At 45.8% G+C, this 25871-nt stretch overlaps 1 protein-coding gene and 1 long non-coding RNA gene across 4 annotated transcripts in view; one reads left to right on the forward strand and one right to left on the reverse strand.

Moving 5' to 3' along the window:
* Nucleotides 1-25871, forward strand: part of galnt9 (polypeptide N-acetylgalactosaminyltransferase 9) — a 92128-nt gene that overhangs the window by 9683 nt on the left and 56574 nt on the right. The window contains exons 1-5 of one of the 3 annotated variants that reach the window (XM_086207524.1): nt 4730-5064; nt 6924-7267; nt 7369-7505; nt 8094-8274; nt 20972-21138. In XM_086207524.1, coding sequence (XP_086063650.1) covers nt 8108-8274; nt 20972-21138 — 334 coding nt within the window. In that variant the 5' untranslated portion in view covers nt 4730-5064; nt 6924-7267; nt 7369-7505; nt 8094-8107. Of the gene's footprint in view, nt 1-4729; nt 5065-6923; nt 7506-8093; nt 8275-20971; nt 21139-25871 lie in introns of those variants that run through there. The other 2 variants (XM_086207522.1, XM_086207521.1) reach the window with 2 other exon arrangements.
* On the reverse strand, nt 20613-22892 carry LOC147260751 (uncharacterized). Its single transcript, XR_015116685.1, has 3 exons — nt 22821-22892; nt 21702-21853; nt 20613-21284 (listed from the first exon to the last, which is right to left on the reverse strand). It is a non-coding gene; the product is annotated as an uncharacterized LOC147260751 (long non-coding RNA).

Here is a 25871-nt window from a genome sequence, read left to right on the forward strand (position 1 = left end):
AAATACCCACACACACACACACGCAGTCTCACACAGACACACACACAAACATACACACAAACACATACACAATCTCACACAAACACTCACACACTCTCACACACAAACACTCACACACACACTCACACACACACGTGCTCCCTCTCTCTTCCTCACACACTTGATGCTCTTAATGATACCCATCATATTGTTTGTTTGTGTGTGTGTGTGTGTGTGTGTGTGTGTGTGTGTGTGTGTGTGTGTGTGTGTGTGTGCGTGTGTGTGTGTGTGTGTGTGTGTGTGTGTGTGTGTGTGTGTGTGTGTAATGCCCCTGGCTCTCAGGGATGTCACATCACATCACAGCACAATGAAGGCTGCAGGGAAGCAGATGAAATCAAATATATTCCAATAAAGATATGTAGATGAGGCGCCGGTGGACAGAAGCAGATAAGAATCAATTCTTCTCAGCCTTGAAGAATTATGATAATGAATTCAGCAGCTCACCTGACAATCAGCAGCAGCGGCAGACACGATAACTGCAGACGGAGCGGCGAGGAATGCAGGAATCACTCTCATTTAGTAATGAAATAATTTCTGATTTCGCTCAATCGCTGCACTTTGATACACAAACAGGCAGCAGCACTGAGCACTCCACATACCAACACATCTATCGGTTCAAGATGGCGTCAGGAGTGGGAGGCGGGACTCCAACCAGTCACCTCCTGATTACGAGACGGCCACCCTGAGCCATTATTGCCAGTGACGATACATACAGGGGTGACATGTGAGCAGCGGTCTGGACGTCTCAGCTGACTGACTTAAACACCCTCAGCCCTCGTGACCTGCAGTCCAACCTGAATTCACGCCGCTGACATCAGCAGAACTCCCTTTTACGCATCACCATCACAGCTGCTGATGTGAGCTCATTAACTTAGAAAGCAGGCGTGCAGTTGGCTGCTGCTTGTGAGCGTCCAGTGTTACTGTGTGAAAACAAAATGTGGATTTGCTACAATATAAAGAACTATTCTGCTGAATGAATGGAGATATGCATTCATTAATTATTCCAATTAATAAAGTACATGAATTACGGTCACTGTAGTTTGTGTAATAATTGCAGGACTGTATGATGACTTCTGAGTCGTGTGCCTCACGTGTTCTGCCTGGCCCGGTTCCACCTGCTTCAGAACCATGTGATGCTGTTCTGTCAACAATCACAATTTAATCTGTTTTGGTCAGAAAACATTTGGAAAATCTGGAAGAGTGGAATAATAAAAACTGATCCACATTCAAGTCAGCAGGGGTGCAGGAAGAGTCCTGCCAGTAGTCGCCACAGACGCAGACTCCCTTCACCTGCCGCTTGAATATCACACCTGAAACGCCAGCCGAGTGGGATTTTTAAGACTGCACAATGTTTCTGCCATTTTAGAAGCCTGAAGGACATGAGATGACAAAAGAATGATAGATGTGCCCTGAGAAAACAGACACTCGTGTCGTGGTCAAGCTCTCGTCTCACACCACAGCTGTGGTTTCAAGGATTACTGACTGCAATCACGGCGCTACACACGTTACGCATCCCAGATGGACCTTCAGATGCGTGAACTTGTACGGGCAAACATCTTTTGACCAACCCTTAACCATCCTCATCTAACAGGAAACGTCAAGTTAAGAGGCCGTCTGCAGCCAATCACGGCGCAGGTGCAGGAGTCAGCGACATGCGATGACAGCGACAAACCTCCGTCAGACTGGATCCAGATTCAGCCGGACGATCCAGGTTCTTCTTCATTGTTTTGCCTCTTTTGTGGTCATGAGCGCTTCAGAGGAACCTTTGGTCCAAACCTGCAGCACACAACCTCCATTATACTTGTGGGAATCAAAGCCAGCACTACCCGATACAAGTGTGCGTGTCCAGTCTTAATGGCGAGCCTCTCTGTGAGGAGACATTTTCAAGAGCTAATCAGTTTCCAAATCAGTTGCTGCCATCCTGCTGACCTGCTGTCCCCAGGGCCAGAACTAAAATGACTGCTGCTCCTCTCTCAGGTCTCAATATTTCATGGATTTGTTTTAGCTTTCAACCTCTCGAGAACCAGTTATTTTCCTCCACGTGAAGAGAACCCTCCAGCCTGCCCTCAGCATTAATATTTAGAACTGCATCACTTTGGACACACATAAATCCACTCTTGCTCCTAAATCATTCATTAAAAATGGGGTCATCTTTGAATTTGAGGGTCTAGCTCATATTTTCTGAAGGTCGCTCTGTGATTTATAGCTGTTGTAGGTTTAATATATCATGACAGAGGGATTTGGACAAATTGATTCTGAGGTAGAGGACGGACACAGATGTAATCTCGGACACAATGAGATTCAAATTGGTGCCTGACGCTGCAAAGATACACATCCAGCTGACACACCAGGAAGGAATGAGGCCGGCGTGGAAGAGGAGGATGGTGGACTGTAATTGCTGGGTAGTAAAAGGGTGAACGCGCCAAGGTGCTGCTCAGACTGACGGCCTCCCCGTGGACACCGGGTATTAAACGCTACGATACAGGAAGCACATTTTAGACAAGATGTTAAGTCAAATATGACAAGTCTCATGTTTGTTTTCATTTATAAATCAATAGTCACTTAAGTCATCTTTTCTTGTGGCTGGGACGTAACAGCCCACTTAGTCCAAGCTTTCATACAAAGTGCCTCACACAGACATACATTTTTAACTCGAGCAGTCGCTGTGGGACCAGAGCTCTGCATCCCGGCAGTCCTGCTTCACCCACAGTCCAAGTCTGTCTTTCTTTTAAGAAATATGATTTGTGTTTTTTTTTATGGATAAATCTTTGCATATCCGATTTAGCAAGATGAATAAGCTACATAATAAAGGACGAGCCACAAATCTGTCCACTTCCATCTTTTAAACAGCTCTGATTTGCTGCAGGGCTGTTTTAGAGTCAGAAACACCAGTCATCCGATTGCTTCTCTTTAAACTCGTCTCCGACTGCGACTGACAGGCAAGCTGATTCTCAGGCCTTTTTCTGGAACTATCCACAGACTCTCTCATTCCATTATGGAATTCTTTCAATCAGACAGCGGAAGAGGAAGGCAGGGGGTAGTGAAATAACACTAAAAACAAAGCTGTCAGCCATTGTCCTGCGTCCAAGTCTCATGCAGAGACAGAGAGGCCCTCCAGACTCAAGTCTCCGGCTCTGGAGAGTCTCTGTGTTGTTGTGTGATGCGGGCTGCTACGGCAGATGGCTCGTCTATGACACCAACCCCACCCATGCTTGTCAAAATGCCACCACTTTGACTGGTGCGGGGCAAACTGAGCCCCTCTCACGGGAGAAGCCGGTTTGCATCCATTCAGCTCCGATTACAAATCTTCAGTGGCACACGAGGATTTGAGGACGTCCAAATATGGTGATTACTCTGCAGTTCCTGAAGGGCTGAAGCTGAGCTCGTCATTGGTATGCACTGTTTACCGACTGTCTGTGTGTCCATCTGGTGATATGGAGAACAGACGCAGCTCGATATTTCACTGCAACCTGGCTCACATCGCATTATCTGACATGATTGCACCGTCTCATGGAATGTTGACGAGTCCAGCAGTTGTGGAGAGATGAGCAAAGCTGACAGCATAAACACTTAGATTAGTCAGACAGGAGGTAATGACAGAGACGGAGGAGCCTATTATTTCACTGAACATATGTACGATGCGCTTTAATTTCTATCTTAATTCAACAGAGTAAAACAAGTTTGGAGCCATTAGAACCACATTCACAGCAGCTGCGCATCATGGATGAGCAGTCAGGGAAACAAGTACTCTTTCTTTTTCCTGTGTATTTATACATTTGAATGTGATAATTGACTATATAAAATACAAAATATCAAATCATTTAAATATAAACACTTGAATATGTTGTATTTGTATACATGTACACGGCCCGGTGGAGCAGTGGTCCTCCCTGTGGCCCCCAGCAAGAAGGTTGTGGGTGGAGCCCTGGCTGCAGCACGGGGTCTTTCTGGGTGAGTCTCCATGTTCTCCCTGTTCCTGCTGGGTTCTCTCTGGTACTCCAGCTTCCTCCACAGTCCAAAGACATCAAGAGGGACCAGGTTAATCCAGACTGTAAATTGACCGTAGGCGTGGCTGGGAGAGCCAATGGTTGTCTGTCTCTATGTGTTGGCCCTGCCATGGACTGGTGACCTGTCCAGGGGGAAGGCTGCTGGGATAGGCTCCACCCCCACCACCCTGAACAGGAGAAGAGGGAGAACATGGAGGGATGGATGATGGAGGGATGGGTGGATGGAGGATGGATGTATATACTGTATATTAAAGTTGTTCTTTTGGGGCGATGTACAAAAAACATACATTACCTACAATACTCGAGGCTACTTCCGGTAACAGCTCTGATTGGGGGAGAATGCCACGTCATCAAAACTGGCGCCAAAAAACACACAAAAAAGAAAAAAGACCTGAAACTCAGAAATACGTTTAATCAAAAAGTTCCATGCCGGATTCTAATGCTTACCGGACCGGAAACGGAGGAGCACCCTACTTCCTGCTGCTTTTGGCTGCGTCCGAATTGCCAAGTACCAACCTACGTCCTCCTGCTACAACCTAAACACGGCGGCACCATTCGGACACCATCGAAGATTGGTGGTGAAGCACGACCTCTGCTGGCAGAGCACAGATACTGCAAATAGGTAGACAGCACCAACGAAAGCCCCACCTGCTGGCCTGACTGTCGTACTGCACTCCACTCTTCCCTCATTCTCTATTATTAAGCACATGAACGCACCTTTAGTCATCAACGACTATAAATGTTGGTGTTCATCAGAATGGGAGACTGTTGGTGGCGCTAACTTGGGTTGCGGGTCCACAAGTTTTTAGGGGACGAAGAAGAAGTCCGCGGTGCATTGTGGGCCATAGGTTGCTCCGTAGGATGCACCTGAACCGACCTACAATGTGGGCGTGTTTAGGCTGGAATTTAGGTTGAGAAGTAGGTCGCTACTCGCGCCAGTTGTGGTTTGGGACAGCCTGCGACCTGCTCTGAGACCTGCCATCAGACCTACTTGGCTATTCGGACGCAGCCTTTGACTGTAAGTCAAGAAGTGTTGATGTTGTAAAGTAAAACTATAACGAACGACAAGAGGGACTGGACATAGTAACTGGAAGAAAATTACTAAACATTAGAAATGTGTTTATTAGAAATGTGTCGTGTTATTCCTTTACTACTAAGTCACAGAGGGGGGCAAACATGCAGCAGTCGCCTTCACTTATAGGAATTTATTGTTTGTTTGTTTTTAAATACTTCTCCATGATTGACATTCGTCCACATCGAAGTTTATCCGATAAAAGTGCTTGTTGCTGCGGAGAGGAAGTCAGTATCCAACCTCACAGGAAGTGATGTGTTGGCGGACGGCTGCGCGCGACAGGGTCGGAGCTATGTCACCGCTCAGCTTAGCGTCCCTGGCTGAGTCGTAGAGATGCTGAAGGTGAAGCTCACCGCGTAGAAACACGTCACGCCCCGTCACGTCCCACCTGGTGAAGAACAGACGGACCAGAATGATCAGAAGTTCACCAGCAGAGCGCAGGACCAGCGCCTGCCGTGCGGCGTGGTTGCTGACCTGGTTGATGGTCACATCAGGATGATCAGTCAGGTCCTCTCAGTGGGGGTCCTGCTGGGTCTGAGCTCCCTGGGATAGAGCTCCACTGGACTCTGACAATAACAATCTCAACCTATCAGAGGCAAAAACTCTACCTCCATGTTGTGCAGCCACATGTTCGTGGTCCCCAGAGTCCAGGAACTGCTGACCCGCTGTGGGCCGTGTGGCTCAACTCTGCTCCGTCAGGGTGTCATGGAAGTGCAACTGTTGATGGTCAAGTGGGAATCTTACTCAGCCATGGATCTTTGGACTGCAGCGTGTTTTTACTTTGCTGTTTTTACTTTCCTCCAAACTACAGGGACAGACGGACCCCCGCTGTAGGGGAGGGAGGGAGGGAGGGGGGTCCGCAACAAACCTGCACCCGTGTCTTTTCCCTCTGAGGTCTGAAGCCGTCCACAGGCGTCTTTGTCGTCAGCCAAGATTTCATTTTTGACTTGCAATTTTTCTCCCTCTCCTTTTGAAAGCGCCTGTGTCTGGGCACCAGTGCTGCTCTGTTCTAGGTCACTGTCACCATGACTCGGCTTCATGGGAGCAGAGGGGATTTTAAGTCTGACATAGAAGATCTGGTCATTTGTTGCGTCAGACCACTGAGGCCTGAGGGCTCTGGTTCCCCTCCACAGGTCCTTTAGGACCAGCGTACAGCGAGCAGCCGTTCACTGTCATGGCGCCGCCTGCTACACTCTGCTGCTAAAATGCTTCTATAATTAGCCTTAATAGAGCCATCAGGGCCACAATGAAACATCTGCTGGCTCCTTGTTGGATTAAAGGTTTCTGTGTTTTAAAGCCAAATTAACATCAACTACATGGCAGTGAAGCTTCCCGAGCGTTTTCATCAGAGTTGATCAACCATTTCAGCAAATGCGAGCAGACCACTTTCAGATCCGCGCGATGGAATGACTCGATATTCATCCCATTCTCTCGTGTACTTTGACCCCGATCCTTCACGAATGATCAAAACAGAGACTGAGATGCATCCTGAACGAAGCTCGATTGACCTGCGCGCCGCTGCGGTTCCAGCTGATTCATGTCAGCGTGTTCTCGCTGTGTTCAAGGACTGGTGAGGAGGCACTGACGTGTTCAGTGGACTTGCAGTAAATTTGATTAGAAAACTAAAGAAAGATTTTGCTGTTGTGACAAAATAAGCCAGATGTGTGCGTTCCTTCCGTCTATCTTGTAACCAGCTGGTTATTTGACAGTGTCAGAGTCTGATGATCAACAAATGACGCGTGACCTCAGTGCAGCGCCGATCATTGCAGTCCGCGGCGTGAAGCATCTCCCCTTTGCCACTGCAGATCTACTTGTCCTCACCGTGCAGTGACGACGTCCTCCAGACTTCTAAAGTGTTTGACTCTCCAGCAATGGCTCGGGTGCAGCAGCATAAGCGGGGCCCCTGCGGCTGCGGGACTGTTGGAATGGTGCCGCCGCAGCAGTGAGAGGATGAGGAGGTGCAGGGTGCTGGAAGAGGGCTAGCAGACCAAAGTGTGGGGAGAGGTGCTGCCTCTGGTCCTGCCAACACCAGCACGTCTTTTGATGAGGACATGTGACACGTGACGGGAAACAGGGTCTCTGCTGGGACCATCAAGTGTCATGAGGGAGTAACCATCAGCCAATCAGGACAGACCAGTGCACTTATCAGGTGTTCTCACCCACCACATTGTAGTTTTTTTTTTTAAATTTTGAAACCCCTATTGATCCACTGCATTGCCATGGCTACGCATCTGTGTTGACCCTTATTAGGAGTTTCCAGTCAGAGCCTTTTGTGATTGGCTGGGGAGGCTGAATACCCCTCCCCCTCTGATGCTGGTGAGAATGGGGCAACATTAAAGAGACAGGAGCTGGTTCCAGACTGGATGAGCCAGACCAGGAGCAGGCAGGTAAAGATGCTGCCAGAGGAGCGGCAGGTGAACGAGTGCAGCTGGAAATGATGTTTAACACTCTTGGTGTGTGTGTGTGTGTGTGTGTGGGGGGGGGGGGGGGGGGCTGATAAGGTTTCCTCATGTCGACCCTTTTGTCAACTCCAAAAATAATTATATTTTTATTTTAAAAAAAAAGTTTATCCTGACACGCTACAGTGACCTTTTTACATTTCTATTTTATTGATTTGTTGATGACATCACAGCATTATGGAAATGGTCATCCGTCCTGCTCACCTTTGCGGACTGGTCGGGTCGTGGCGCGCTGAGGCTTCGGTTCCTGTGGTTTAGCAGCCCCGCGCTCGTCTCTGGTCTGTGTTGGCCGTTATGTTTGTGCATGAGCCTCTGCTGCTCCGTCACGTCCGTGTGGGTGTTTTCGGTTCTGTCACTGCAGACGGACCCGCTGGCTCCGGGGGCCGACACACACCTCAGTGACGCTGCCATGGAATGCCAATCAGCTTCGCCTGCATGGCCTCTCGTCGGGCCGTCTGTCAGAGCACCTACAGCCACGTACACCTGTCTGATCCTCCTTTGTCATTTTCTTTGCAGGTTTGGCGAAGCCCATGGGGCTGGTGGAGGGACCCGGAGGCCTGGGCCAGGGGGGAGCTGCCGCCTCTCTGGGAGAGGACAGCCGTGATGCCGAGGGGAAGTACGAGGAGTACGGCTATAATGCTCAGCTCAGCGATCGCATCTCGCTGGACAGAAGCATCCCAGACTACAGGCCTAAAAAGTATGTCCACCGTCTGTTTCCTCTCATTTCCTGTCATGTACACTCTCCTTCACACTGCAGACCGACGCCTGCTCTCCCTCTGGCTGAGCTGCTCTATTTTGGTCTCAAGGCATATATGGCAGCACATGAAGAAACTGGCATTTTCATCAAGCACTCAGTTTTTCTGCTAAAGACCACTTAAGGTGCCAGAATAGAGGCTGCAGTTTGTGAGAGAGAAAGTAAAGCTTTGAACTAGCATGCTGGTGTCGAGGATTACTACAATTCATGAGATTGTCCTGCAAACCCAGACAGGTCAGAAGTTTAATGCTATTTTTATGCTTTTAGGCAGAAGATTTTGAATCAAATCCACAACTCTGTGGGGATAATTCCCTTCAGGGGAAATCAGGTGTTTAATTCCCGCAGCAGCAGCATGAATGATTGATACGACGAAGTGTCAGTCTGCACTCAGTGAGGATGCATTCTTTCTAGACTTTCTTCACATCGTCATCTCACTGAACCCATGGAGGCCGGTGGCTGCATGGGCTGCTGATGGGCTGTGAGCAATTTAATATGCATCCCAAACTGCCTAACACTGGTTTCCATATTAAGCTGAAAAATGCAAATGTCACCCTTGTAAATGTAATGGCTTCCCACAGGGGCCGTTCTAGAACACCTGGTGCTTTATGAGGATAATTTGGTGCTGGCTGCCCTCACTTACGCATCGGAACACTGCATGTTGGAAAGTCGCTGCAACCGTGCATGAAGCAGCCAGCAGCGCTGCAGCAGGATGAGGAGAGGCGTTCACTACAAACATCATCTAAATACGTCGACTTCACTTTTGCTCTGGCCAGCAGTGCTGCTCGCTGTAGCCACACCGAATGTGCCTCCATCAGTGTTTCTCAACCTGTGGGTCCGGGACATTCTGTCGCTCTGAGACTGTACTGCGTTTTTCAAGGGGTTCCTATCTGGACTTCACCACTAGATGTCAGTAGATCCTCCACACACTTCTCTAAATTACGGTCGGGAGATCCACTCCTGTTAAATGGAGATTCCTGATTTACGATCTAATCTTGTGAAGGGTGGGAGGAGTTACGTCACTGACGGGCAGCAAGCATGGTGGGCAGAGATGTTGAGTTAGTGGCGAAGAACACCATGATGCAAATGAAAAAGACACAATGCAAGTTGCAAGATTATATCTCTCAGCTAGCCTGGGAACGCCTCCGGATTCCCCTGGAAGCGTTTGTGGAAGTGGCTGGGGGGAGGGCGGTCTGGGTTTCCTTGGTGAGGCTGGTACCCCCGCAACCGGGACCCAGATAAGTGGAGGGGAACGGACGAACAAAACATGCAAGTTAAAAATTAAAAAAAAAAAAAAAAGCCTCCTCTGAAGCGTCCAAGTCAATAACTGGTCGAGGTTACTGGAGACCATTATTACTTAGTGCTGTTATAAATATCCCCATGTGACTCTTCAGTGAGTGTGTATGTGTATATATGTGTGTGTATGTATGTATATGTATGTATGTATATATATATATATATATATATATATATATATATATATATATATATATATATATATATATATATATATATATATATATATATATACGCACACACGTATGTGTGTATATGTGTATATATATATACACACATATGTATATATATATATAAACATACATATATACATATGTATAAACATACATATGTATACACACATAATATATATATTTATATATATAATTATATATATAAATATAATTATATATATATAAATATAATTATATATATATAAATATAATTATATATATAATTATATATATAATTATATTTATATATTATATATATATAATTATATATATATAATTATCAATATATAATTATATATTATATATCTCACGTCCATTCAATGGCTGATTAACGATCTGATCTCCAATCACAGCCGGCCTACTTTCAATAAATTTGATTGTTGGAACGTCTACAGCTGTGAGGAAGAGAGCGCCGCGGGAGAATCACTCGGCCCCAGAATAATCAGGCTGACCGTGGCGTCTCTAACACAGCGCCATGAACGGTGGTGACAGCCTGACAGTCGAAGAGGAAATCTGACGGCCACCAGTGATTTCTGAGGTTTTAGTGGAGGGAGAACAATTCTTTTCAATCACACTGCTTTGTTCTATTCACACTTAGAAAAATGAGACAGGATGGAGGTAGGAGGAGGAGGGCGAGTAAAAGGAGCTCACTAATTAATAAAGTCAGAAGCAAGTGCTTCTGGAATGGAAATTCTTTGAGGAAGCGCCTCTTTTATTTGACTTGTTCTAGAAAAACAAGGATGTGAGACAAAAGGGAACAGGGGTGGGGAGTTCGCTGAGGTGGTGAGTTCTGATTTTAAATGGCGACTGCCTTGTGATGTCCAGTCACTTCGCCTCGTACGCTCGTCCTTGTTGAGCTGCGTTCTGCATCGACCAATCATATCTGTGTAAAGCTTCTGGTTTGAACGCTGCAGGATGCACTTTGTGTACTCTTGTCCTGTTTGTAGTATTTTTCAAGGAATAATAGCAACCGAGCAACATTACTGCAACAGCACTTTGAAGAGAAATATCAAAGTACCGCTCTCAGCAAGCCAAAGAATTGTTCACAGAGGGGAAACGGATGCGTGCAACCTTCAAGAGGCAGCATTGCCAGGGTTCTAGCTGAGGCTCTTATGGTTCTCCACAAACAACCTGCAGAGTGAAGGAGGAACGCTGCTGAGTTACCTTCATATTGCAGGCGTATGAGAGGGTGAAAGTAAGTGAAAGCCTTTGCTTCATACTTTGGTTCTTCATTTAGGTCTAAGACGGGACCACATCCCAGTTGTTTGCCTGTCAGTGACCTGGACCTTTGACATTCAGAAAGCTCTAGGGACATTCTTCTGTCCAGTGGACACCGTTGGCACAGCAGTTCTTTCTAGGCATGTCTGAGATTTTGTGATATGTAAGATGCAGACGTCCAGACCAGCAGGAACACAGTTCCTCGGGTTCGGGAGGCCCAGATGGTGTCTGGGAAGGTATAGTCACCAATAAACTAACCAACAAGAACTGTTGGTTCCAGCTGGGGAACTTGGTGAAGGCCAGTGTTTGTTGGATCCATCCGCCCCCCAACACCAGCTGTTTGTGGCAGTGTAGATGGGACACTTGCCGTTGGCTGAGAAACACAGCTTATTCCTATCTGTAGTTTGCAGAAATAATAAACCGTTCAAACCTTTTATTCTGGAGGCAGGATTGTCTTCTAGTACAGTTCTTCTGCCTAAGAAACCTCAGTCAGAGATCTCCAACTTCTCATTTGGCCTTGTCCTCACTCCTGCTGAGCCTGGTGGTACGTCAGCGTTAACGAGCTGAGCCCATCACCAAAACCTTCGCTGGGCACTGAAGTTGTGCATTTGTTACAATTTTTTAAAATGTTTTTTGTATTTTTCAAGTTTTGGTATTCGTATAGGCATGAATATGATTGGATTTATCGTAGTTTAGGTGCTGCCCCCCCCCCCCGTATCTTTCTCACGCTCTTTCTCTCTCTCTCCCCCTCTCTCGCTCTCTTTCCTGATCCGTCCCTCAGCTGGTCGAGGCAGATGCCCCCCCCCCATACAGGCCGGGACTGCTGCATGTTAAAAGGATGTCTTTTCATCCCTGCTGTCTCAGACGTGTTTGCTCAGGGAAAATGGTTCCGTCTCTGTAGACTAAATTACTTGTGCTGTTCTATTAGTCAAGTTTCATCAGAACCCTACTGTAGCAACAAGACATAAAACAGTATCTGCACATGCGCCAGAGGTAGACCGGTACGGGTTTTCAGGGCCGATACCGATATTTGGAGCCGATATTCATTTGCATTAAAGAGAATATCTTGGCATCAAAATTTTGAGTCCTAAAAAGTCCAACCCTTAACTTTGTTTGAATGCCTTTGAGCAGACGTTTATTGAACGTTGTAGAATAAATAGACCTCTTTGTTTTAAAATGGTGACAAAGTGCAGGAAGCTCCCAGGCTCAGCAGCACGTCTCATGAAGTCAAATGAAAACTTAAACTGATAAATGGCTCCCTAAAGTTTGCCAAAGTAAATTAAGTTTTTCAAAATTTCAATAGAACTGAAATGTTATTTTAGTTCCAACAAAAACAAAAACTGCAGGACATTGAAATAAATTAAAAAAAAGAGAGCTTCCTGAAGTTTTAGAAAGTAAATAAAATAATTCTCTTGCCATCCCCTCAACCTGCTTTCCTGTAATAAAACTAACCAAATGTCACGCTCTCTTTCACACACACACACACACACACACACACACACACACACACTTCTATGATCACCGACTGTTTCACTATCAATATTATCAGCAACCTTGTTTCAAGTGATTGACGGATACGTCTGCGAACCAGCAGAGCTGCAGCTTCTGTTTATAGAACGTTACTGGGCTCATAGTCACGTTACCAGTAGTTGTGAGGTTTAGAGGACTGGGATGTCTGCTGCCTTGACTTACCTTGGAAACATACATCCGCTCTCTGGAGCTTCTCCACCCGGCAAAACTTTTCCCCCTCTCCGCTGTGTGTGAGCACTCTGCATGCACAGCCTTCACTGCCGATTGGCTGTTCACTGTGCTGTTGCTCTGTGTGTAACCAATCAGATGGTGCTGTGGGCGGGGCGATGCTGGAGCCAGAGTAGTGACTGCAGACAGAGAGGCGCGGCTGCACCAGAGCCAAAATAACCCAGGTTTAAATTGATCTCTTATCGGCCGTCGGATTTTTGAAAAAGGCCGATGCCGATATGCCTCAAAATGCCAAATATCGGCACCGATAATCGGCCCAGCCGACAATCGGTCTATCCCTGACATATACACATATATGTATGTAATATCATGGAATGATATTATATATTCTATATAATTATAATTATGTTATATTATATTATAATCGGCCCAGCCGACAATCGGTCTATCCCTTACAAATACACATATTTGTATGTAATATCATGGAATGTGATATCATAGCCACTGGCTGACCTGCTCTCTGAAACACTACCATCAGCACCGAACCCTTGAGGGAAGCACAGTCCATCACAAGGGTCCAGAGCATCGGTCACGTTTGCCTGACCCCAGCAGACTCAAGCCAAAATCTTTACATCCCCAGCACTAACAGCTGGACCCTCCACTCTCTGCCCACTAGCTTGCATTCCTCTCTTTTGCCCTTCACTTGTGGAAGTGACATTCTTAGCGGGGATACCAGGGGACTTAGGTGGGCTCTGGTGCTGGCAATGATGAGCCTGTGATTCGTTGTCCTTGGGAGGCTTAGCTCCGATAAGGCCTGGTTGGGCTGTGGAGGAGAAAAACAATAAAGGCGCACAAGCTGCTAAGATTTCTGATGCCCTCTAAACAAACACCGCTTGTATCACTCATAAATAGAAAAATGCATTTCAGGGCATCAAAGCTGCTTTTCACCTGCCAGTTCTCTGCTTCCAGGAGGATTCTTATTCAATTACTCTTCATCGCACCTCTATTTCTGTTGTCACTTCGCTGAAGATTTGATTTGTCAAACCGGTTGTTAAACGAAATGTTTGCTCCGGCTCTCTGAGGACCCCTGGTCTTGTGTGGGAGGAGGAGAACCAGTGCAGCAGCTCCGACCCGCGTCCACAGGGATGACTGTCTGAGACGAGAGCTCACCGTTGCTTTGGCGTCGCCTCCCCTTCGTAGGTTATGGAAGTTTAATTTGAAACTTCACAGCCAATAAGTGGCGCTGGCCTGGGCAGCCAGGACTGCCGGCTGGTGCGGGAGGAGAAGGGGGAGGTGTGATAGGAGTACATCTTAATCTGGCGCTCTGTTTCTGTCACAGCCTGTTCCGGGTCAAATTATGAGCGCTGGCCAGTGAGCTCAGTCCCATTACAAACAGATGAGTCGATCGCTCATCCTGTTACGCCTCCACAAGGCTTCCCCGCCACGGCAGACAGGTACAAATTTAAGGTTGAGCGATGTCCTAAATTGAATCCAGTAACTAGGGAAATGGAACGACAGTATCACTTCACAATCTCAACACTGAAATCAAGCCACATCTTAGCTGGAAGCGATGAAGGCGCCTCGGCCACTGTGACATGGTCAAGATATTACTGGGCTAATATTGCTTTCACACAGCCTCTCCAGCGGTCCTGGAAGTGAACAGCAGAGAGAGATGCTGCCATGCGGTGCCTTGTGGCTCTACAAAATATAACTGCCACGCAAAAAACCCTCACAAACTCCCTGCCAGATTTGTCATTTTATTTATAGACCTGGCTCGGCTGATTGAAAGAGGCGATGGAGAAAACTGTGAGAGGGAACAAAGCGAGCTGCTGAGGGAGAGAACATAAACGCACCAGGAAGTGAAACGCTGCTGCAGTTGCTCCTAAGACAGGAGTGAGAGCAGGTTCAAAGCCTACACGTATGCAGCGCCGTCATCAACACGCTCTAGCTTTCATATTCTTATGACCTCTGCTGTCCAGTACACGTGGGCTGCAGGAAGTGACTCAGAAGTGACTGATAGTGGTGCGTGACATGAAGCCGTCCTGGTCCATAGCAGCGAGTCCAGCTGACTTGGCTGCTGAGAGGCAGCAGCTTGTCATTCCTATGCATAACTCATGTAAATATGCTGTGAGACATGACATATGTGAATGGATATTTGAGTGCTGCACCAGATTCAGTGGGTGGAGAAAAGAGGATGTAACGTTAGTGGCGTGCTGGGAGCCATCTGCTGTGCCCTCCCCCCTCCCTCGGTTCACCTGGGCATCAGGACGCTGGACACCAGCTGAGTTCAGATGGCTAACAGCGAGGGGGAGGGGGGAGTGGTTGGTGAACAAAACATGGTGGAGGTAATGTTGCCACATCAAAATTTAGATTCCATGGCAACATGTATGGAATCTATAGTGTGAAACATGAAGAGATAGTAAACAAAAAGAGCAGTGAAGGGTTGATTTAATGGTCTCAGCACCCTGAACGACAGAGCCGGCCTGTGGAGAGCAGCTTGACAAATAGCAGAGGCCAAAATGTGTCTTTGTTCTCTCGGGTTTTTTGATTTGTAGCTACAAATTATAACCCGTTCCTTTTTAATTTTGTGTTTTTTGGTGGGTTTTTTTGATAGTGATATGTAACTTGTTCCCTCAATTTAGGCCATTTGTGGCCAAGAGTTATAACCTCTTCCCTCAGTTTATTTTGTGGTTGTTTTTTTTGACTCTGTCACCTGAAATGATGTCATGTACCCTCAAACTATGGTCCTGGTCGCTGCTGAGCACCTTCAGAGGAGGCTGGTTTGCTGGGGCTCACCCGTGATCCCCTCTGCCGCTCATTTGTGCCTCAGGACGAGAACACACAGGCATGTTGAGGACTGAGCACCAGCCTGGTTCCTTCACCATCACACCTGCTGTGATCAGGTGTGACAGGGTGAGGGACGGATCAATGCGCCTTCTCTCATTTATAGTTGTGGCCTGATTGGGGCACTCCATGTGTCTCGAGAGCGTAGCAGCATTTACCTTGGCTAAACGAAGCTCCGAGATTTGTTTACACTGTAGTTGATCTATCCCAGTTTGATATTCTAATACAGAATTACTGTATGATACAAGTGTTTCATTATAGCTGAAATTGCGTGTAAATAATTCAACCACAACAAGTATAATAGTCCCCTCATTATCCCTGCATAATGAGTCAGCAGAGCCGAATGTGGAAACACGGAGAAACAGCGGCAGAAGCAGTGAAATGTGTTTGTCAGCTGCTGTGTTAGGAGCTTAATTGGAGCAGCGAGCAGAGTCACAAGATTTCAGCTTTGTGTGTGTTCACAGTTGCCATAGAAATCAGCTTCTGTCCAGCCGGTGCTCATGTTTATGACTGCACAGTCACAGAGTGTTTTCTGGGTGGAAAATGTGTTTTTATACTGTAACTAACTGGAGTTAGTGGGTGTTCATTTTACACGTCAGGCAGCAGGTGGTGAGATGTAATCACAGAGGAGTGCAGAGGTAGCGGAGCAGGAAGGAGAGAGCTCCTAGGGAATGAAAGCAGACATGCATGTTAGGGCTCTAATGTGAAACTTCAGGTTTCTTCCTTCTTTGACCCCATTTTCCTAACTCTTTTTGTCTGAGTGATGGCAACATGAGCTTTTGAAATGGCTCCAGGATGGAGCAAGGTCAGCACCGACTGCAGGACTGGAGCACTCTAGAAGGGAATCCAATGGGGCAGCTGGCCACTGTCCAGTCCCACTGGGTGATCAGGCTGCTCTGGTCGCGCTCCACACTGGTTAGGAACACCAGTCCTTTAGAGGAGAAACCTGGGGCCACAGGGTCTGGCCTGTGTGTGCCTCACTGAGCAGTTTGTTCTACAACAGGCCGAAAGGGCTTTTGTTGAAGCTTTCTTTAAAAATCTTCTTTATTATGCCAAAGAACATTATGAAGCCGATTATAGGTCCTCTCATCAATTTGTAAGTTTGATTTTTTGCTCAGTCACTGAAGATGGAATAAAGGCTGAATGACTCCAAAGGACTGTTTTCTTAGGGAGGGTTTTGTGTTCCTGCTGACTGGTCCTGGCTATGGGCAGCTGGAAGGGCATCATGCAGTCCTCTGTCATTACTACTGTGCTTTGTAAATAGTTAATGCTTACGCTTACACTTTATCTTATTTCTTAAGGTCTGCACTTTTCTAATTATTGTAATTGTAATTTCTTACTTTATAGTACTTCGAGAGCTTTAATAACTGTAACAACAGAATCTCCCCCCGGGATTAATAAAGTATTCTGATTCTGAGTCTGATCATCCTGCTCAGTCCGCCCTCACCGGCCAAAGAAACAAATGCAAAGACAATTAATTCATTTTCACGTGTTTTGCGATCAAAACCTAAAGTTATAAACGAGACATAATCATGTTTCCACGCTAATACCTGGAAAATGAGTCTCCTTCAGCAGCGAATAGTCCAGGTAGCTCTAAAACCATGTCGCTGCTGCCAGCAGGAGCGCTCACATTATACTTCAGTGTTGTAGATTCAAATTAATATCACTGAATAAAGCTGCACACTTGACAACTGTACATGGAAGTGAGTTGAACACGATTATCTGATGGAATTGTCCTCAAATTAATGTCAAGACTTACAGGAAGAAATCATAGTCCATGTGTTTACTGAAAATAGTGAGTGGAGTGTGTCAGGAACTGTCAGGACACCCAGCAGCCAATCAGAGCTGAGAACTTGTGGGGACAATAAATAAAAAAATGAAATGCGCCATAGCTTTAAATGATTTATAATTAACATGCAGTTGTTTTTGTAATGGTACCAAGACGTGGAGTAGTGACTGGAAAACTGCGTTCACCTCAGCTGTGATGAGTTGTTTTACTACACTGGAGGAGACAGTAGTACTACACGCTCCTAGCCTCGCTAACGACATGCTCACCTGCGCAGGTTCTTGGGTCTAAGAATCAATTCATCTTGAATTCCAGGGGTTTCGAACATAAAGCTTCAGTTTGTGTTGACTTGCGTCCTTTTTTCTTCTTCCTCCTGTATTTTTGTTGTGACTATGATGATGATGATGATTGTTTGATTCCAGTGTGCTAAACAAATATGAATGGATGAGGGATGGATGGATTAATTCAGATTCAGAAAACATGATCTATTCCTGCGCCGAGCATTTCAGGGAGCAGAGGGCGCTGGAGTTGTTTTGGTGATGGGCTCAGCTCGTTAACGCTGACGTACCACCAGGCTCAGCAGGAGTGAGGACAAGGCCAAATGAGAAGTTGGAGATCTCTGACTGAGGTTTCTTAGGCAGAAGAACTGTACTAGAAGACAATCCTGCCTCCAGAATAAAAGGTTTGAACGGTTTATTATTTCTGCAAACTACAGATAGGAATAAGCTGTGTTTCTCAGCCAACGGCAAGTGTCCCATCTACACTGCCACAAACAGCTGGTGTTGGGGGGCGGATGGATCCAACAAACACTGGCCTTCACCAAGTTCCCCAGCTGGAACCAACAGTTCTTGTTGGTTAGTTTATTGGTGACTATACCTTCCCAGACACCATCTGGGCCTCCCGAACCCGAGGAACTGTGTTCCTGCTGGTCTGGACGTCTGCATCTTACATATCACAAAATCTCAGACATGCCTAGAAAGAACAACAACACAACAACAACAACACAACATACGTAAGGCTCCTCCCAGGTGAGCAGCAGTTGCTTTGTTGGTGCATGATAGAAGGTGTAGTGCACAATAGATAAACAGTATAATGACATGGGCTCAGGAGGAGAATGTGGGGCATCAGGAAGTTTACAGGTGATGAAATGATGCCTGTTGGAGGAAAAGGCAGGCATGGTGGAGGGGGTGCTGTTGGTACTGCAGAGGAGTGATGACATCACAAGATCAACAGATATCTCAGCGTGAACGAGACATCTACAGTGTGTAAGAGCAGTGACTCAAAGCAAACATGCAGCAGCATAAAAGCCTCGATGAAAAGATGGAAAACTCAAAGAGCTTGTGTGTGACAGAAGTCTCTGGATGTCACAGAAGCTTCTGGAACCAAGCATCTTTGGGAGGTGTCCTGGGTGCATTTTTGTGTTCATATAACGACGCTGCATTCGTGTGCCTTGCCAGCAGCCTTGAAAATGACATGAAAATATCCCTCCTAAATTTTGATGTGCTATTTTTGCATTAATTGTTGATGATGATCTGTATTATTGAAATAGCACAAGAGGTCTGACCTGGAGTCGAACTCATCTCATGTCTCTCTAAATAAAAAACCCAATTGCTGGCACACATTTCTACACAAATTAAATACGATGGAAATTCCTGAAAATCCTGCTCAGGATGTTAAAGTCAGTCTTACGTCACGCAAATTTCCACCATCTGCCACCTCCCTCAGCCTGAGGCCAAAAACTAGAAGACAAACATTCCGACTGCACCTTCTTTTTTCCCCTGTTTACCAATGTTCATGTGAAATAAACAGCACATGTATGTTTGTGTGTGAACACAGTCAGAACACGCTATGAACGCGCTCTATTCCTGCATCTTAATAATGGCACGTGGACACGCCCACTTTGTTGTTTAACTCTTTTAGCTCAGTAAAAACCGGTCAGTCCATTAATTTGTTTGTGGGGGAGATTTATAAGGCTGCTTGTAAATTAGCAATGGACCAGTGAACATTTTATGAATGTTTAGGCAGAAATTACATCATAAAATCTAATAGAAGCTCCAAGAAAGAAGACCAGGCTCAGGCTCAGGCTCTGCCTCGTGGATTTAATATGCTGTAATCATGGAAATGTCTTGACTGAACAAACAGTCAACTAATCGAATGAATTATGGATGTTTTCCATTTACTGCAGATATTTTAATAAGAGGGTTCTGCTGTCAATGCTGCTATCAGAGGACAAAAGCTTCCCTCGTAAGATGCAGTCAGAGCGGGCCGCGGGTCACACAGAGGCCCCTGATGCGGCTCCAGGAGTCCTCCAGGGGTCCAGTGGATTTTCTAGTGAACCGCTTCAGGGTTCCTTGAGGGAACTTTGGAGTTAAAAACCAGCATTGTGTCACCTCCATCACACATCGACTTCTTCATTGTTGGTGTCATGATGGCGCATTCATTTTAGAAGGGTTGAATCTTTCACATTTTCCTTCCTCTCGTAGGAAGCAGCAAATTTCAGGGTCGATGAACCAGATATTGGCTGGCAGTCGCAGACACTGGATGTTGAGGCTGTTTGCTGCTGGTCTCTGGTTCTGAAGGGAACAATCAGCCCTCTTTCTACTTCCCAGTGTTACATGTACATGTTTAATTAGACATTTAGGGTAGAGATCGACCGGTATGGTTTTTTCAGGGCCGATACCGATTATCAGAAGTCAAGGAGGCCGATACCGATATTTGGAGCCGATATTCATTTGCAGTAAAAGAGAATATCTTGGCGTCAAAATTTTGAGTCCTAAAAACTCCAACCCTTAACTTTGTTTGAATGCCTTTGAGCATGCGTTTATTGAACGTTGTAGAAAAAATAGACCTCTTTGTTTTAAAATGGTGACAAAGTGCAGGAAGCTCCCAGGCTCAGCAGCACGTCTCATGAAGTCAAATGAAAACCAACAGATGAAGAGCTGTGTGTGTGGGCACTGCATGCACAGCCTTCACTGCTGATTGGCCGTGGCTCTGTGAGTAACCAATCAGATGGTGCTGTGGGTGGGGCGATGCTGGAGACAGAGTCGTGACTGCAGACAGAGAGGCGCGGCTGCATCAGAGCCAAAATAACCCAGGTTTAAATCGATCTCTTATCGGCTGTCGGATTTTTAAAAAAGGCCGATGCCGATATGCCTCGAAACTGAATATCGGCGCTGATAATCGATCGAAGCCTTATGTTGGGCATGCAGTTCATGCTGCCCCTGTCAAAGAGGTGGTTGGTCAGCAGGTTAGTGCAGGTCCAGGGTGGAGCACGAGCTGTGGAAGACCTCAGAGAGCTCAGGTCCAGATGGCATGTTGTTACCGTGTTGTTTTTATTCTTTTGCAGAGAAACAAGCCAGAATCAGGTGGCGTAATTTATGACATTGTTGACTGCATTTTTTTTAACTCCGTTGTCATACATATTGTGGTGTTTTCCGTGTACTATGACCGCTTTCCTAAAAGTGGACAAATTGCAGGATATTGCCTTGCTTTCAGTACCGCAGCACATGACACGGTAGCTCCTGTGTGGTGATACATACCACGTCACCAGACTCCTACCAAGCTAACAATGTTCAATTTGTGTTCACAGGTGTAAGCTGCTGAGATACCCAGAAGATCTTCCCCAGATCTCGGTGGTCTTCATCTTTGTGAACGAGGCTCTGTCGGTGATCCTGCGCTCCGTCCACAGCGTGGTCAACCACACGCCGGCCCACCTGCTCAAGGAGATCATCTTGGTGGATGACAACAGCGACAGCGGTAAGAGCACCAACGGGCTGAGCGAGAACCCAGTCATCGTGTCACAGCCGGTGGTCTGAGATGTTCCCCCTGAAGTTCGCCTCTGAGCAGCTCCCTTTTCTGCATCGTATTTATTTCTTGCTTGTCTCCAGAAGTGCCTCTCAGACCTTAAACAATAAAACCAGTCGAAGCAGCAGTTAATCACTGCCGAGCGCTGCATTTTAGCTCTTTCAGTTGAGACAGTCGCCCTATTTATCATGTTTTGTTTTCCTCACCGGAATCTCAACTGAGCCATCTTACACAAATGAGTTAGGATGATGTTTTTGGAGACCTGCCAAAGCAATCAGTCTTCTTGAGCTCCAGTGTGTGTGTGTTTGTGTGTATATACATACAGTGCATATATATATATATATATATATATATATATATATATATATATATATATATATATATATATATATATATGGTGTGTGTGTGTTTATTTGAGTAACAGCTAAATGTATGGGGAGTGTGGACTGTTGATTTTATTTGAAAGATAGCAAAGGCAATTGGATGTGTCTCTTCTCCATGAGGACAAATGTTACCTCCTCGCCATGACGCCCACAGCAGCTGACAATGCAGAGCTCGCCGTCCCAGAAGCCTTCCTGTTTGGAGAGGGAGGGACAGTGAACTAGATTCCAGGAGACACTTGGCCCTCCTTCACTTGGCACCGAGCAGCAGGCCTGCCTCCTTCAGGCTGGCAGAGGAGAAGGGCACATAAATAACAGAGTGAAAGAAGGCTGAGCAGGAGACACCACGGCTCTTCCTTCCTCTCCACCCAGCCTCCAACAGGGGGGGCCATTTAACGCCAATGAATGGGAAAAGAATCGGAGCTGGCACCTCCTCTCATGATGTCATTTCATTGGCACAGCCCACAAACTTGGATTTCCTGAAAGGGCAACACTATATTTGATGACAGTACTCAGCTTTACTTTTTTCTTTGTCATTGAAGAATTTTGGAAATTAAGAACTCCAAAAACAGCATTTAGATGCATGTCTCCGCCCAGCTCGCCACTGACATCATCTAAAGCTTTTGTGATCAGTATTTCTAGGTTAACGATGCATCAGATGAGCACATGCAATGATCTGTGACTCTCGTTTCACCACTCAAAATAGTAATCTTGAAGGTTTCAGTTGTCAGGCCTGATCCTGGATCAGTTGCCTTCAAATCACTTAAATTGCGGTTAAGAGCATTCAATTTAAAATCATTGATTGCTCTGAGAGCAACTTGAGGTTGTTTCTCAAACTTTAATGACCTGCTGACATCACTGTTTTGAACCATCGGCGACTGTAACTCTCATTCTCGTCATGTCCTTTCATAGCTTCCTGTTTTTACAGGAAATTCAAAAATAGGCTTAAGAAAATGGCACTGCTGCTCTGTAAAGGTTTGAAATCACATCCTCTCTGATTAAGCCCTGAAGACTGAGTTACTGCTATGATACTTAAACCAAAACTGTGTGGAAATGATGTCGGCTGAGCTGTAAAACAAAAGTCTCTCATTAAAATTCTCTCGTCAGCTGCACCTTTGATGAAAGGTCCAGTTGCGGTGCTTCAGCTGTTTGTTTGGCCAGCGTGATGATCATTGGTGCAGATGTGAGGGCTGCTCCTCTGCAGCCTCTCTGCTCTGACATTAGACAATTAACATGCAGACCGGGCTGCCTCACCTTTTCTCGATGGCTTCGTCTGTCCCCTCTCATTTCATCAAGCCTCCCCGAGATGAGCTGAGCCACATTCACATTCATAATGAATCACGCACAGGAAGCGGGTTGGCTTTGTCGCCACGACACACTTCCTTTACCGGGACGGACGCTGACATTCATTGGTAGCCGAGAGGTTTACTCTCAGTTCCATCGGTCGGAGCTGAAATCCCGTTCTCATTGACGCGCTGTAGCTGTGTCTGTGTGTGTTGCTCACCATGCTAGCAGCAAGGAGCTTCATGGATACTACAGAAGTACCACCAGGAACTTGACAACTTGATTCATGCAGTAAAAACAGGATGAAATATGATTTACAGCTTGTGGCTGTAATTTGCGGAGGAGCTGAGGACTTCAGGCTGACAGGTGGACTTGGTCTCACGGTGCTTCCAAGTGGAGGATGTGTTCAGGAACACTGGAGCTCATTCTTCTGACGCATTGTGACACTTACAAAGTTTTTAAAAATGGATTGCACATCATCAGGGCACACAAATCATACTCTTGCTTTCATAAATGTTTGAATCTTCTCCAAAGAACAATACATCAGTAGTGGCTTAGGCACAAGGTAAATTTCCGTAAACAAGCATGAAAAATAACAGAGAAATACAAGTAACAGTTGCCCTTCACTAAAATTAGTGACAAATGATGTTTGATACACACATGTAAGCAAACAATGTGAACCTCAAGAGAGTTTCTCAGCCAGTCTCTAATATGAAGGTAGTGGTGAAGCAAATTTCCAGAAGTTTCCCAAATATTTCTGGCTGTATTTTTAGTTACATTCAATCTCCAGACCTGCAAATATCGGTTTCTAAATTTCCTGATTTTGTCAACACCTTTCCTTTCCTTTCTTGCGTGGCGTTAGGGTCGTTGAATGTCAATGCACAGGTTTTCAAATTACACCGTACGTTATGAACGCCACATCACTTGTGGGTGAGCCAGTTCGCACCAAGCCGGTCACTTCCTTTGTCTGCTTGTGATCAATCAAAAGCATCAGTGTCAGGCCAGTGAGGCCATGAATCCATGCCTGGAGGTGATTTGTGAAGAAAAAGTACATCTGGTTTTACTCAGGGGATCGTTGGACGGTACCCCCTCTGCAGATGCACAAGCGCTGTGTTCTGAGTCTGATTGTGCTGAAAATCTGCTGGGTTATTTTGAAACATGTATTCTGCTAGTTAGTGAAGACGCAGGAGCCAGCACGTGGGAGGATGTGGATTCAGAGATAGTTTAAATAGAAAACATGTTCAGTATTTCAGGAGCTCCCATCTTGCCACTCGCTACCATGTATTTGCTTCCAATTCATTGTGTGATGGATGGATCCTCTGCTTTTTTGCTCAATCAGTCCTTTAAAATATCCCCCACTCCATAACTCTCCTCGTATGGATGCAGGCCAACATTTTATTTGCTCGGATCAAATGGAGGCCCATAACTTTCCTCCCGCCCAGCAAAGCCCAGTGATTAGTACTCTCTAATAGCTTTTATCATATTGTAGCAGCAAGCGAGGTGATGGTGGAGTCACTTTGCCCAGTTTAAAACCCGCAACACTCAAACAGGACCAACATGAAACAGTTCTTCAAAGCGTTGCATCAGTGATCCTCATCCAAATAGGAAACAGATTAACCTCATTATTCATTTTATGGCAGATTAGCATTAAATGGGCAAAAGCTTGTTTGTACCCGCTGATTTGATGCTTCACTCCAAAAAGATGAAAGAGGAACAGTCCAGCTTTTGTGATTTAATGTTGTCATTTTTACATTTCTGTTGACGTGAAATGAAAAAAATCGATCTCCAGTCCAAGAGAGAAATGACGTTCCCGTGTCTCAGTGGCTTTAAATGCTTGGCCTGCATGCGTCAAGAGTTGCCCTCTTCCTCTGCAGCACTTCCCCACATTCTGAATGTTAAGATTGTCATGTGGAAAAAGACTCCTGACACTCTCCCCACTTACTGCATCTCCACCGACACACACACGGGGGATTAGTTGGCCATGTTTTTCACTTTCAGTGGCTGATTTATGTTGCAAGCCAAAGTCAGAAACTAGGTGTGTTACAAGCGTCCTTATTAATCTCTCCTTCAGAAAGTGGAACGTTCAGCAGTCAGCCAAACAAACAGCCATCTATCCTCCCATGGAGCTCAGACAGCAATTTGCACGACTGGCAGTTTACTTGAAAAACTTTTGTTTTGCAGTAATGACAGACGCTTCATCTGCAGCAGGAGACGAGGGCAGGTGTTAAAACCATACTTCACCCAAAGAATGTGTTTTACATTTTCAGTCTTCACTTATAGGTGTTTTGAGATAAAAAAGTTTTTTCTTCCCCCCTGCATCACTTCTTTGTGACTCCAGGATGCTAAAAGGGCCAGCCATGTATATTTAGCTTGAGGCTAACGGGGACTGATGGCTAACAACGGCTAAAGCATCCAAAAGCGTCTGCCTACAACCTCTTGGGATCATCATCTGGTGCAGTCTAGCCTTCTTAATCCAGTACATAAACAGATGTTTTGGGGCAGTTTTTGATTTTGTTTTCTGTTGTTGTTGTTGTTGTTGTTGTTGTTGTTGCTGTTGCAGTTGCCATGAACTTGAGGCTAAAATATGTGGCTGGCTCTTTCTGCATTTAGTTACAAGTAAAGCAGGGAGGAAACGTGTTTCTATGAACTCAAGAGACCTACTTGTGAGTACTTGAAAGGCAAAATACACTATTAAGTACTGCTTTATTCCAGCCTTCAGGTTCACATCAATCAGTGGAGCGTATTAGCTAGATACTGTATAGCTACCCTATATATAGAATTCCTTATATAAACTTAGATGTTTAAAAATCAAATGAATGCTGCCTTCCTTGATGTGGTGAGTTAAAAACACATCCAAGCTACCAAATATCAAAACAGCTCTCTCCAAAAGTACGAGCCCTCGTTAGATCTCTGTCTCTGTGAGGGGAACTCGCATCAGCTCTCAGTTCCCTGCCAGCTGATGCGATTGAAGAAGAAGTTTCAGAAGACACTCAGATGTCTTAAGCTGAAGCATTTAATGAA

Source organism: Aulostomus chinensis, chromosome 6 (genome assembly GCF_037954235.1).
Source record: "Aulostomus chinensis isolate RoL2024-O1b breed Wild chromosome 6, RoL_Achi_v1.0, whole genome shotgun sequence".
Taxonomy (NCBI): domain Eukaryota; kingdom Metazoa; phylum Chordata; class Actinopteri; order Syngnathiformes; family Aulostomidae; genus Aulostomus; species Aulostomus chinensis.